The 12,775-nt window shown below is 40.3% G+C and overlaps 2 protein-coding genes across 2 annotated transcripts; both read right to left on the bottom strand.

Moving 5' to 3' along the window:
• Positions 1-505: 505 nt before the first annotated feature.
• LOC136067608 (uncharacterized) lies at positions 506-1,495 on the bottom strand. Its single transcript, XM_065773735.1, has 2 exons — positions 914-1,495; positions 506-832 (listed from the first exon to the last, which is right to left on the bottom strand). Exons 1-2 carry the CDS (start codon positions 1,493-1,495, stop codon positions 506-508), a joined length of 909 nt encoding a protein of 302 aa, XP_065629807.1.
• A 5,377-nt stretch (positions 1,496-6,872) lies between these two features.
• LOC111998630 (pectinesterase 31) lies at positions 6,873-11,768 on the bottom strand. Its single transcript, XM_024030720.2, has 6 exons — positions 11,472-11,768; positions 11,275-11,379; positions 10,459-10,536; positions 9,521-9,708; positions 7,676-7,849; positions 6,873-7,296 (listed from the first exon to the last, which is right to left on the bottom strand). The coding sequence occupies exons 1-6, from the start codon at positions 11,715-11,717 to the stop codon at positions 7,134-7,136; spliced, it is 954 nt and encodes a 317-aa protein (XP_023886488.2). The 5' UTR covers positions 11,718-11,768; the 3' UTR covers positions 6,873-7,133.
• Positions 11,769-12,775: the final 1,007 nt, after the last annotated feature.

Raw genomic sequence — 12,775 nt, 5'->3', positions numbered from 1 at the left:
TAAACGAGCACTTGGATGCATTTAGTCGCAGCCTGTGCTTCCTGAGGACGTCGAATATATAGCCGAGGTCCCACAGATGCTCGGACACCAATCTGCTCTTCACCACCATATCGTCAACATAGATCTCAATGTTTTTGCCCAACAATGGCTCGAACATTCTTGTCATCATCCTCTGATAAGTAGATTCGGCGTTCTTCAGGCCAAATGGCATCACCTTGTAGTGGTAGTTCCCAATGGGCGTTATGAAGGTCGTCTTCTCCTGATCCTCCAAGGCTAATGGGATCTGGTGGTAGCCTTGAAAGGCGTCTAGGAAGCTCATCCGAGGATGGCCTGCGGTCGCATCCACCAGCTGGTCTATCTGTGGCATTGGGAAGGGGTCCTTCGGGCAAGCTTTATTAAGGCCCGTGAAGTCCACGCAAACTCTCAATTTCCCACTTTTCTTCTTGACCACCACAGTGTTGGCTAACCACTCGGGGTAGAATACCTCTTTAATAGCGCCCGCGCGCTAAAGTTTATTGACCTCTTCCTTAACTGCCTCGGCGTGTTCCTTTGATGGGTGTCGGGGCAGCTGCTTCCTGGGGGTCACCGAAGGGTTGACGTTGAGGCGGTGACATATGAAGGATTGGTCAATCCCTGGGGTGACGCAGGGGTCCCATGCAAACACGTCCAGGTTACTCTTGAGAAACTCAAGCAACTCCTCCTTCTCCCGGGGAGGCAGTTGGGTTCCAACCTGAAAGAATCTCTCCTGGTCGTCATTGATGACCACTTTCTCTAGGCCTTCGAGCCTTGCTTCCTCGGCGGCCGGGTCAGCTGGTGCCCCCGAGGTGGTTAGCTGCTATAAGTTTTCAGCCATGGTGGCCGAGGGCTCCGTATCTTGCGGACGTGAGGTGGCCGCGACCATGCACCGCCTTGCCATTGACTGGCACCCTTGGATCTCGAGGATTCGGTCTCCAGACGGGAATTTCACTTTCTGGTGCAAGGAAGAGGCGACACCTCCTAAGGTGTGGAGCCAAGGCCTTCCCACAATGGCAGTGTAGGGGGAGCACGTGTTCACCACTATAAAGTCCACCTCTATTACTTTCGGGCCGGTTTGGATGGGCAGCCTGATCATGCCCTTCAGGGTGACCAGCTTCCCATCGAAGCTTATCAAGGGGGAGCTGTAGGGCGACAAGTCCTTGGGCTTTAGCCCCAGCCCCTTATAGAGGTCGGGGTACATGACCTCCGCCGCGCTACCACCGTCCACCATCACCCTTTTGACGTCATAGCCCCCAATTCTGAGGGTGATCACCAAAGCGTTGTCGTGGGGTTGGGTGGTTCCATCCTTGTCCTCCTCGAAAAAAGTCAAGGTCGGGTGACAGCCTCTTTTGGCCTTCTTTGGCTCTGACTGGGACTCCCCGGTGGCCATCTGGGCTACGGACAGCACCCGTGAGGGGCGCATGCCTGTTCTTCCTGGCGCAGCCAAGATCACATTGATCGTTCCAGCGGGTTGCCCCATGGCTGTGTCCTTCCGTGGCTCCTGGTAGGTCTGGCCCTGCTGGCTGCTGGAATGGTGCAGGAGATGCTTCAGCCGCCCTTCCCAGACTAACTGGTCCACATAGTTCCAGAGATTCCTACAGTCCTCCGTAGCGTGCCCGTGGTCCTGGTGATACTGGCAGTAGTGGTCCTGATTACGCTTCTCGGGGTTCCCCGAAATCTTATTCGGTCACTTGAAATACGGTTCGTTCTTGATCTTTTCCAGCACCCTGTGCACCGGTTCTCGGAACACAGCGCCAACAGCCTGGGCGTTTGTCGCCCTAGATTGCCCTATGAAATCTTTTCTCGGACGGGCGTTGTTATATCGGTCCGACCTGGAATCCCTCCTCTCCTGAGGGATAGCCTTCTCCTTCCCCTTGCCCTGCAGCAAGTCTTCCTCCACCCATTTGTATTTGTCGATCTGGTCCATTAGCTGCCGCACGCTGGTGGCAGGCTTACCAATTAAGGACTTCCTCAGGCCGTGCCCCATCGGGAGCCCGTTCTTGAACGTGTTGATGGCGACATCATCGTACTTGCCGTCCAACTTGTTGTAAATCTCCCAATACTTGTTCGAGTAAGCCTTGAGGGTCTCGTCATCGCGCATGGCCAGGGACAGCAACGCGCTCATGGGCCGAGGAGGTCTGCTGTTCGTGACAAAACGGGAACCAAAGGCCTGGGTCAGCTGTTTGTACGAGTCTATGGAATTCGTCCTCAAGCCGTTGAACCACCTCATTGCCACAGGCCCCAAGCTGGACGGGAAGACTTTGCACATCAGCGCCTCGTTTTTAGAGTGAACGGCCATCCTCTGATTGAACTGGCTCACATGCTCCACGGGGTCCGTTTTATTATTGTAAACGGTGAAGGTCGGCTGCTGGAACCTCCGAGGGAGCACCGCCTCGTTTATACGACGCGTAAAGGGCAACTTGGAGAGCCGGTCCAGCGCCCTGCTCATGGCATCACTTCCCAAGCCCTTAGGGGTGGGGCTGCCACACCTACGCCTCCGATAGCACTCATCTTCGTGGGAGAAAACTTCACTCGAGGGTGTCGTCGACCTTTGCCTGTAGTCATCATCACTTTCGTCGTCAGAAGGTAAGTCAAGGCTGGGTTCGGGTCGCTTTCGCTGTGCATGGCGCAACTTTCTCTTGAGATCATCTATCTCTCGCTGCATGGCCGCCTTATCTTCCTGCCTTTGAGAGGCGTGACTCTTTTCCTCCCGCAGTCTCGCGGCTGGGTTGTTATCGCCTCCCTGGGGCACGCGGCCACTTCTATGCGTATGGCTTTCACTAGTTTGCGAGGTGTGCACGCTTCCTTCTCGGAATCGTCTGTTCTCCTTGTTCTGGTCGTGCTCTGTGTCGCCATAGTCGTTCGGACGTTGGGGTCTTGCTGGTTCGTGTCGATGTGAACTTCCTTGGTGAGGGTCTGACCCTACCATGCCTGGCTGTTGTCCTTACTGACGCACGAGTTCTTCCCACAAACGGCACCAATTGTAGGGACCAGAGTTGGGACACTTCTTCAGGTGGTGAGAGTGGACCCAAGCCCAGCTTGCCCTTCAATGAATTTATAGAGAGTGGGCTCAAGAACTAGGCCCTAGTAAGGGGTACAACTGCTCTGCATGGTTGCATGTGGATTTATCAACTTAAACATGAATTGGGATGCACAATGATGCTCCTCGGACTGGTCTTCTGAAGCTTAATGTTCTTATTATTTCTTTTAAGATTGATTACAAAGATTCAGAGGGCACAAGTCATTACAGAACTTCTTAATGCCGATCTCTAGTCCCCCATTCAGGAGAGACTTCTTACGTTATATACCTCTCTAAACTGATCCTAACCCTCCATTTGTCGATCAGTCAAGCCACCACTTGAGAGCCTGTCTCATCAGCCGCATCCCCATTCCTCCAGTGGGTTGCAGCACCCAAGGCAGCACTGTTCAGGAGTCCTGTCCTCATTAATGCGGCCAGGACGTTAGTTGAGGGCATTCAATACAGAGGTGACAGCTCGCCTAAGGCTTGCTCCTTCGCTGTGCTCCCGTCGCCGACGCGTGGCACTGGACCCTCTCCTCCTTGGATATTCAAGAAGACCCCTCTTTGGTGGGGTGGTGCTCATGTTCTTCCGAGGTCTCGGATACCCGAGGATGGGGCCATCATCGGATATGTTCCTCGGGGGCCGGTCCTCGTCCTTTCATCCTCGGACCCCTCATGCATCCTCGGCACGGGCCCCTGGGCCTGGCTTGGAGTGGGTCATGGCTGCTTGATTTTCTAGCCCCACAAGTTATTATTATTATAAATAAAAATATTTTCTCATATAAGGAAGAATGTCATATTTTAAATCAATTATTATAATTGTAAATAAAAATATTTTCTTATATAATATATATATATATATATATATATATATAATATGCATTTACTTCTTTGGTAATTCAATGAACTAATACTACGATGTAAATACAAAATTTATTGAGATGTAAATCCAAATATAGAAAATTCCAAGAAATGAGTCACATGGCAGAATCTCATGTTCTCTTTGTTTATATATTAATTGATTGATTAGCCCTTGATTATGACTAAATTCAATGAACATTAATTTTTCTTTATTTTAGTCTAATTAAGGGATCTTCATACATCAACTCTTTGTATTTATTTATAGACAAAAATTAGCTACAAAACTAGTTGTAGCCTAAGGCTACAAATTTACTTAATAAAATAGACTTTACTACATATTTTGAAAATCTAACCGTTGAATTCCATGTTCTTTACGTTTTTAATACACATGTCAATTTTTGTGTTAATAAGATATTATTTACTATATGATTTATAAGCTTATATTTTATGTATAATATTAAATTACGAAAACTTGCAATTTAATCAATTTATTGATAATATAGTTATTGATCTTTAATTTTCTAGAAATTTTGCAAGCATGAAAAATATAAGAAGAAGATATAATCCAACAATGCATTTGTCAAAATTCACATTCAATAAAAAGATATTGAGTAAAGTTGTAGCCTAAGACTAAAACCAATTTTATAGCCAAATTTTGTCCCATATTTATACACAATTGTATAACATCTCATGGTGTAAAAAATTAAAAATTATATAGAGATTTTATATATTCAAAACAATTATGGTTCTTTCTCTGCCCGTTTATTTTAACATAGTATCAGTTATATTGTTGTGGCCTTCAATAGTTTTAATTTACGTGCCGTTTTGCTCAGTCTCGCTAGTCTCTACGCCCCTTAGCATTCCAAGTGTTTCTCTCTAGACACTGACGGGCCTAGAGAGACCGTCACACATTCCACCGATGAGATTGAGCCATATTCATCCATCATTGATCCATTCTTCGCCAAATTGACCCCAACATTCAGCTCTCCACAATCAGATTGATAGATCAACCCATTATTGAAGATTTCAAGCTTCCACTGACCTTCATGTGTCACCTAAAGCCTAGAAGTTACATCCTATGCACTACACATGACACCACCCAAATAAACTTATGGTGAGTTAGGTTGGGTTGTGTTGGTGGGTTGGATACTACACAGGATGAACGATGACAATAAATTTGAACTTAGATTATTATAATATTTTCTTATATAAATGGAGAATGTGTTATTATAGTGATTTTTTATAAATATATTATAATTAGTTGACTAATTTAAACATATCCAAGAATATTTTAAAAAAATTGTATAAGTTTAAATTGCATGGAATACATGTAACATATTACAATAAGTTTAAATTATTATATAAGTTTAGAATTGCAGCATTTTTTTTCTTTCCAAATATAATTATTATACCTATATTGTTGAAATTTTAATTTTAAAGTAATTTTTTGAATATTTATTATTTTTATTGGTTTTCTAGGGCCCATATCTCTATTCCAATACCTATTTTGTTTGTATTTTTTAAATCTAAAACTAAAGATTTTGACACAAATAGAAAAAAATTTCATGTTTTTCAACCTAAAAATTAAGAAAAATAAAATAAAACTTTGAGCCCAAAACTGAATTGGACCGAATGGGCTTAAGTGGACCGAATAGGATTGAAGTGGACTTAATTGGACTAAAATAGACTGAAATGGACCAAATTGACTGAATTGGACTTCAGTGAACCGAATGAACCTAAATGGACCAAATGGACCTAAGTGGGCCTAATTGGACCAAAATAAACCAAAAGGACGAAATAGACCGAATTGGACCGAATTAACCAAAGTGGACCTAAGTGAACCAAATTAGACTGAAATGGACCGAACGGGACTGAAGTTGACTAAAATGCTACGCTTATGTAACTCAAAATGAAGCATAGCAGCAATAAATATCACACTTCAGTTTTAGATATTATATATGGATTAAAATGGACATATGCCCCATTGACTACTCCACAATATGTAACAATCACGTTAAAAATAGACCACGCAGGCTTACCTAATAAAACATAAAGACCATGCATAGCCATCATGTCTTTAGGTATAAACTAGAAACACGCATATATTTAAGTAGAATCACATCCATTTTAAGACTCATATTTGGCTGGCCCTCCTTTAATAATAAAAAGCTTTGGATCAAACACTTGTTAGAAGAAAATAAAAACTAGAGAATGTAGTACTATGCGGCAGTTGGTCGAGTTTAAAGTAGTTTTGTTGACAGCCAGAGTTTCTTTGGTAACGTACTATAAAAGCCATTGTGATTTTCTATCACTACATTATAATTTTTCTTTTTTGGTTCCTAAACGATTTGGGTGCTTTTAGATTATTTTTTTTAATTATTATTACTGAAAGTTGACAAAATCACAATTTGCACCTAGATAAAAGGAAGCTTAAACATGAACAAATAAAGAAAAAATGCTAATCTAAAGTTGCCAGAAGACATCAAAGATCAAACCTTGTCTACCATCCCAGACTTATAGGGAATTTTTCACTTGGTCCAAATGTTATTAGCATCAAAGCCATAGCGATTAAGGTGGCAGTTGTAAAGGTGTTTGTTTTACAATGGCCTGTTTGATAATGTTGTTCTAGTAATGTTGTTTAAATTTTTTGGAAATACGTGTGATTAAAAAAGTGTTGTGAAAATATGTGTTATACAGTTTAAACAACGAAAACCGTTGTTCAAATACCCCTACCAACTTGAAAACATGATTCTAAATACCATGTAAAACAAGTTTTTGCCTTGCGATTATACCTTGTAGGTCTTGCATGAAATACATATGCCAGATCAAACGAGAGCTAAAGTTGACGCCAAAGTTGGCACCTAACATTAAGTCATAACCCACGTGTTTAGAGTTTTGATCTTCAAGGCAGTCAACATAAGACCTATTATTTCCCACCTTAAAATGTTCACTGCTTGTTCCAAGAAACTAAAACTGGTTTTTCAAATGGAGAAACCATCTTGCTTCTACATAACCATCAGTCACGAATTGCTCAAAAATTTGAAAGAATCTTAACACAAGCTGATCAGACAAGTTCACAAAATATAAGCCAAACAATCTATAGAGGAAGCTCATACATCAAAAGGCACCATGCTATTCTCTCATATCTTGACCAATTAAAGACTTAAAAATAAGCCGTATTATGCAGATCTTATATTTTAGTTGCTGGGAAGCATAAGCAGGTCTCCTTCCATTAACTTTACGCAGAATATGGTATCCTCAAGGCCATTCTCTGGGCAAGCCAAGGTCTTTGTGAGTCTGGGTCAATGAAACGATGCATGAGGAACTGTTCTGCTTCTTCGTCTATCAATTCTCTAGCCCATGTGACCCTTTTTGATGGGCAACTACCTGGCCCATAGCACCTGCATTTTTAATTGAAGCATTCCATACTTATTTAGTGTGCTATTAAGAATAAACTTTCATAAAGACACCAGCATCTATTTCACAAGAAAAGTCAAAGAAAAGAAAATACAACCAACTCAACCAAAACAGTAATCCAACATGTTATCAATTCATTTCGATTTTGCATCTCTACTCAGCATCAAAACAAAGGTTATCATTTCAAATCTGTTGTAGATTAATATAACATCATGGTATCATCCAAACTCACTCAAGCCCCTGACAGCTGGATTTGATCAACTAAGTTCACAAGTTAAGAGAAGTTTTCAGTTGGTGAATGATATCCTATGTGTTTTACATGTAGGCTCTATAAAGTTAGAGGAAGCACTAAACGTGATGTACCTGTATTCATAAAAGCAAGCACTTCTTTCGTTCTCCGTTTTGCCCCAGTTATCCCAGCCAACATGCTTTATGCATGCATCCATATATGTGTATGCATAGACGACCCTTCCAAAAGGTCCCCATGGCCGTCCAAGATATGCATATGAAGTTCCTCCAACACCAGTGATCACACATCTGCATCAACATAAAAAATATTCATAGGTGACACCCATAGTAGCAGGTGAAGTTTTGGCCCAAAAAGAAAAACTAGAAGGGCCGGGGGAAAAGGAGCAACTACAAAACCTGGACAACTTATTGGCAAGACATGATTAATTTAATGACATCTCTAAAAAACACATTTGCTACTTTAACCAGGATAAGCATGAAAGCCATAAATTTATCTGGCTGTATCAGAAGTGTAATGCATTGGTTTGTTATATAGTTTACAGAAGCAAATAACTGGAATAGTAGAAAAGAAAGAGAGAGAAAAATAATATTAAATTATACAAAAATTTGGGCAGAACTAGATCAACTATTAATGCAACTGCAATTATAATCAATCTTGAAATGACATACAACATGCAACAACTTAGCACAGCTCCAGTTTAAAGAGAGGACACTCTTTAGCAATGTGACTCAATAATAGCTCTGGATAGGCATGGGTTTGAAAACTTCCAAAATGTAAAATTTTAAATCAATGTGGAGCATTCAAAACATCCAAAAGAATTAAGGAGCATGTAATTAATCGTATTTTTTAATTCAATACTTCAACCCTACCCAGCAAAACTTAATCTTTATTCACCGTTTAGCTCCTTCTGGGGCCATCTCTCTTACCTCCATAATACAAATAAATTTTTAAGATCAAAATATAATTTTGAGGCTCTTATGCCAAATGTCAACCTATTGCAACTTAACTCTATTCTTCAAAACTAGTTACAGAAATAACTCTTAGTTGGAGTCCATAAGGTCCAAATATTCCATTTCATGTGACAAGTTAATATGGGGGGTATAAAAGTGGAGATTGTCATATGGAACCACTCTCACAATCCCTGTCCAAGAGCAACTATGAGCAGTTGGGTCTATTACCCTCCTCAAAAACAAGAAACAATCCTACTTTCTAGATTTCTGATCAATTGGTGACCTCCGAAGCCTAAGTCAGATTCACAATCAAAGGTCTCTATTTCAGTTCTGGCAGATAAGTTAATGAATTCTTTTTAGATTAAGAACATACCTTTCTCCCTAGGTGCCAGGGGTATTTATAAGCTTCTAACAAGGTTGGTGACCCTAAACCCAATTCCTTCAAGTCAGATTTGGCCAAACCATTCCAGATGCTGGTCCTAACTCTAAACAGTCTGCACCACTTCCCCATGAAGTGGAAGGAACTTACACCAATCCATCCAGTTATACGACTAAGGGGACAGGTTGGTGGAATCCCTTTTCGAGGTGATCAAGTATGGAACTGTCATTCTACATTTAATGCAAATGAGTAGTGGTTGGTCAGAGCATTAATTGCAGAGTGGCACCTGGGCCGCACAACATGCTAGCTGAGGGGATGGGGTGGGTTGGGTTATTGGGCTGCCGTGCTCCAATGGTAGGGCCCAATCATGAGGGAGTTTCAGTTTGGGTCCCCACAAAATTAACATCTATCGCAAGAAGTATTTGCGCATTTGTATAAGTATTGCATGATATAGGTATTAGTTAAGACTTAAGATTATGACTTCTAAAGAGACAGCATAATACTAATTAAAGATCTCCACTTGAGGTTAGAAGAAAATATTGTGGTGACTGAAATATAACGCATCAATTCAAAGTATTTGGGATGCTCTACCAAAAATGGAATAAAAAGACAACTAGTCAATTAAATACCTCAAGAACACATAACCAGTTGTCTCCTGAGAAGATTTCCTGCTTTGGGCAGTTACATAACCTGCTGACTTGCAGTGGATATGACAATGCTCCAAGAGAGCAGTACTATTGCCAAAGATGAAATCCACGCTTCCTTCAATATAGCAATCTCTCAAATACTGTTTTCCATAATGCAGGTACAAAGTATCCTGCATCAGAATCATAAAAGAAAGATCCTGCTGACTTGCAGTGGATATGACAATGCTCCAAGAGAGCAGTACTATTGCCAAAGATGAAATCCACGCTTCCTTCAATATAGCAATCTCTCAAATACTGTTTTCCATAATGCAGGTACAAAGTATCCTGCATCAGAATCATAAAAGAAAGAACCCTTCAGATATATCCATGCCTCAGATAACTTCCCTAAAATGTACTGAAATTAAGAAGAGAATTGCAGCAATCAAACAGCACATAAACATCTGGTTTGCTGGCCAAGGGCCTCACTTGATTTCAGGGTACAAAGTAATAGATATTGACTTCAAAGTGACCATCCAAACCTAGCACAAAGAACTCATTTGATTTCCTTCACTTCTTTTTTTTGATGAAGTGAAACCCCTGGCCCAACTTTGGTGGGGCCAGGGTAAACCTCGAGATATAGGCAACCGCCCACTAGCCACCCATATCATTTAATTTCCTTCACTTGAAAAATAAAAATAAAAATAATAATCAATACAGGATACAATACAACATACAAAGATTATTTACAGTGGAAGTGTGTATTTGTTGCCAGAAAGCATACAAGTTCTTACTATCATCTACCAACTAGTTATGTTGTTTGATGAAATTCTTTGATCCAAGATGAAGTGTTCAGGAATTGTAAAGTAGAAATGTAACATCCTTAAAAGATGCTCCATAAATTCACTAACACAAAACATAATTGAGAATGACATTGCATATACCTGCCACCCAAGAAATCTGCAATTATAGAAGGCACATCGATCAGCTGTTACTCTAATTGCCACAGCTTGGCCTGAACCCTACCAAAAAGGAAGAGTTTAGTCAATCTTCTAACTTTAACAGTTATGCTGAAATTAAATTGTTACAAGCATTCACAGAAGATAAATAGTAAAACAATACTATCATTCTCAAACACTAATAAGCTCAAACTACTCTTATATATATATGTATGTGTGTGTGTGCGCGCGCACATGTATCTATGTATACTGATAACCTCAAACTACAATTCAAGAAATAATCAATACCTTAAGAAAGAAAACCACAGACTATTTCAGTTAGTTTATTTGCCACACCAAACGCACTATGCACCCAAAGCCTTAAAAAAAAAAAAGGGTGCTACATAAACAAGGCCACAGTATATTCACTTAACAAATACAAAAGGATAAATTTTGAGCAAATCCAACACCCCAGACTATAAAAACATTGCCAACATGCCCAACATCTAAAAATTACTTCCACACCATTTTCTTTCACATTGTGAGTCCCAAAACAGGTTGATTTGGAAGAAACTAATTGTGGTGCGGAAAACAATTTAGCCAACACAAAAGGTGCAATCTTTTCTATATCCAAAACCTTGATCCAAAAATTCCAACTTACCTATCACCTAAAAAACCCCAAAACTCAGTTTCTACCGCATTTAGCTGAACATCCATTTAATAAATTCATCAAAGCTAGAGTACCAAGTAACAACTAACAAGAAAAGCCAATAAATTTGAAAACTTGGAAATGCTAAACATTGACAAAAAATTAAAGATTACCTGAGGAGCAGAGTTTTCAAAAGTGATATTCTCAGCAATAAATTCCTCTCCTTCCACAATAATGCTTCCACACCCAAAAGTCCCAGTCCCAATCAACCTAGCTCCCTGCAAAAACCAAACATAAAAGTTAAACCCAGATGGGGTATTAGCACATATATATGATATAGCAGTGCAAAGTGCCAAAAAAAAAAAAAAACCTGGTGGTGATCGATCTGGGTGGCCGTGTTGTGCCAAGTGAGAACAGTGTCCTCAGGTCTAAGACCAGCCAGAGTAATAAAGTTCTTGGTTTTTGGCACGTACACAGGTTGCTTGTAAATCCCTGGGGCCACACGAATCACTGTCCTACGATTGTTGCCTAGTGGCACAGCATCTATTGCCTCTTGCACCGTTACATAGTCACCCGTGCCGTCCTGTGTCACCGTTATTATCACAGAGGCCGCCATTGTTTTCTCTCTATGTCTCTGTAATGGGAATGACAATTATGGAATGGGATTTGATCGATCTGGGTGGCCGTGTTGTGCCAAGTGAGAACAGTGTCCTCAGGTCTAAGACCAGCCAGAGTAATAAAGTTCTTGGTTTTTGGCACGTACACAGGTTGCTTGTAAATCCCTGGGGCCACACGAATCACTGTCCTACGATTGTTGCCTAGTGGCACAGCATCTATTGCCTCTTGCACCGTTACATAGTCACCCGTGCCGTCCTGTGTCACCGTTATTATCACAGAGGCCGCCATTGTTTTCTCTCTATGTCTCTGTAATGGGAATGACAATTATGGAATGGGATGGAGTGGAGAGAGAATAAATAAAGGGAACACTAAAGTTAGCTAAAAAGTAACAGAATCTAGTACCTAGTCCAGTTGTTCTTGTTGGGAGGTGGGAAGTATTTTGGCTTTGTTTGTCCACAGTTGACTAAATTCGCCATTTATATCCTTTAAATTTGAAGTAATTTTAATTTTGTTCTTTAAAATTTAAAAATTTTTATTTGGCCCCTGTAATGTACCTATCATTTAGATTAGGAGCCTTTCAGTTCATATTCATATATATGTCCGTTAAATAACTCCTAAATCTATCGTGTGTGTTTCGTTATTCCATATAGATTAAATAAATTTAAAAAGACTTGAAATTTTAAAATAAATTCTATAAATATTTTTTTAATTTTGAAATTCTCTGGATATTTTAAAATTATATAAACTAAAAAAATAAAATAATTCTTTTTCTTTTTTTTTCCTTTCACAACATTTTTGAGCATCCAAATATAGAAATATAGCCCAATTTTTTGGACTTTTAACATTTATATATGATTCCACTTTTTTGTTTATCCAAACATTTCAATATGATCTCAATTTTTCTTTTAGTTTCTATTTTACATTTTCTTGAGAACCAAATGAAGATCAAGATTTCAAAACCAAAACAATCATTGTACAATTACTCTAATCAAAGCTTGAAAAAAGACAAAGTTTGTGAGATTAGGATCATTGGATTAGAGGACGGAGTCAATCCAA

This window comes from Quercus suber, unplaced genomic scaffold, assembly GCF_002906115.3.
Source record: "Quercus suber isolate HL8 unplaced genomic scaffold, Cork oak 2.0 scaffold_79, whole genome shotgun sequence".
Taxonomy (NCBI): domain Eukaryota; kingdom Viridiplantae; phylum Streptophyta; class Magnoliopsida; order Fagales; family Fagaceae; genus Quercus; species Quercus suber.
This window is presented reverse-complemented; position numbering and strand designations above follow the sequence as displayed.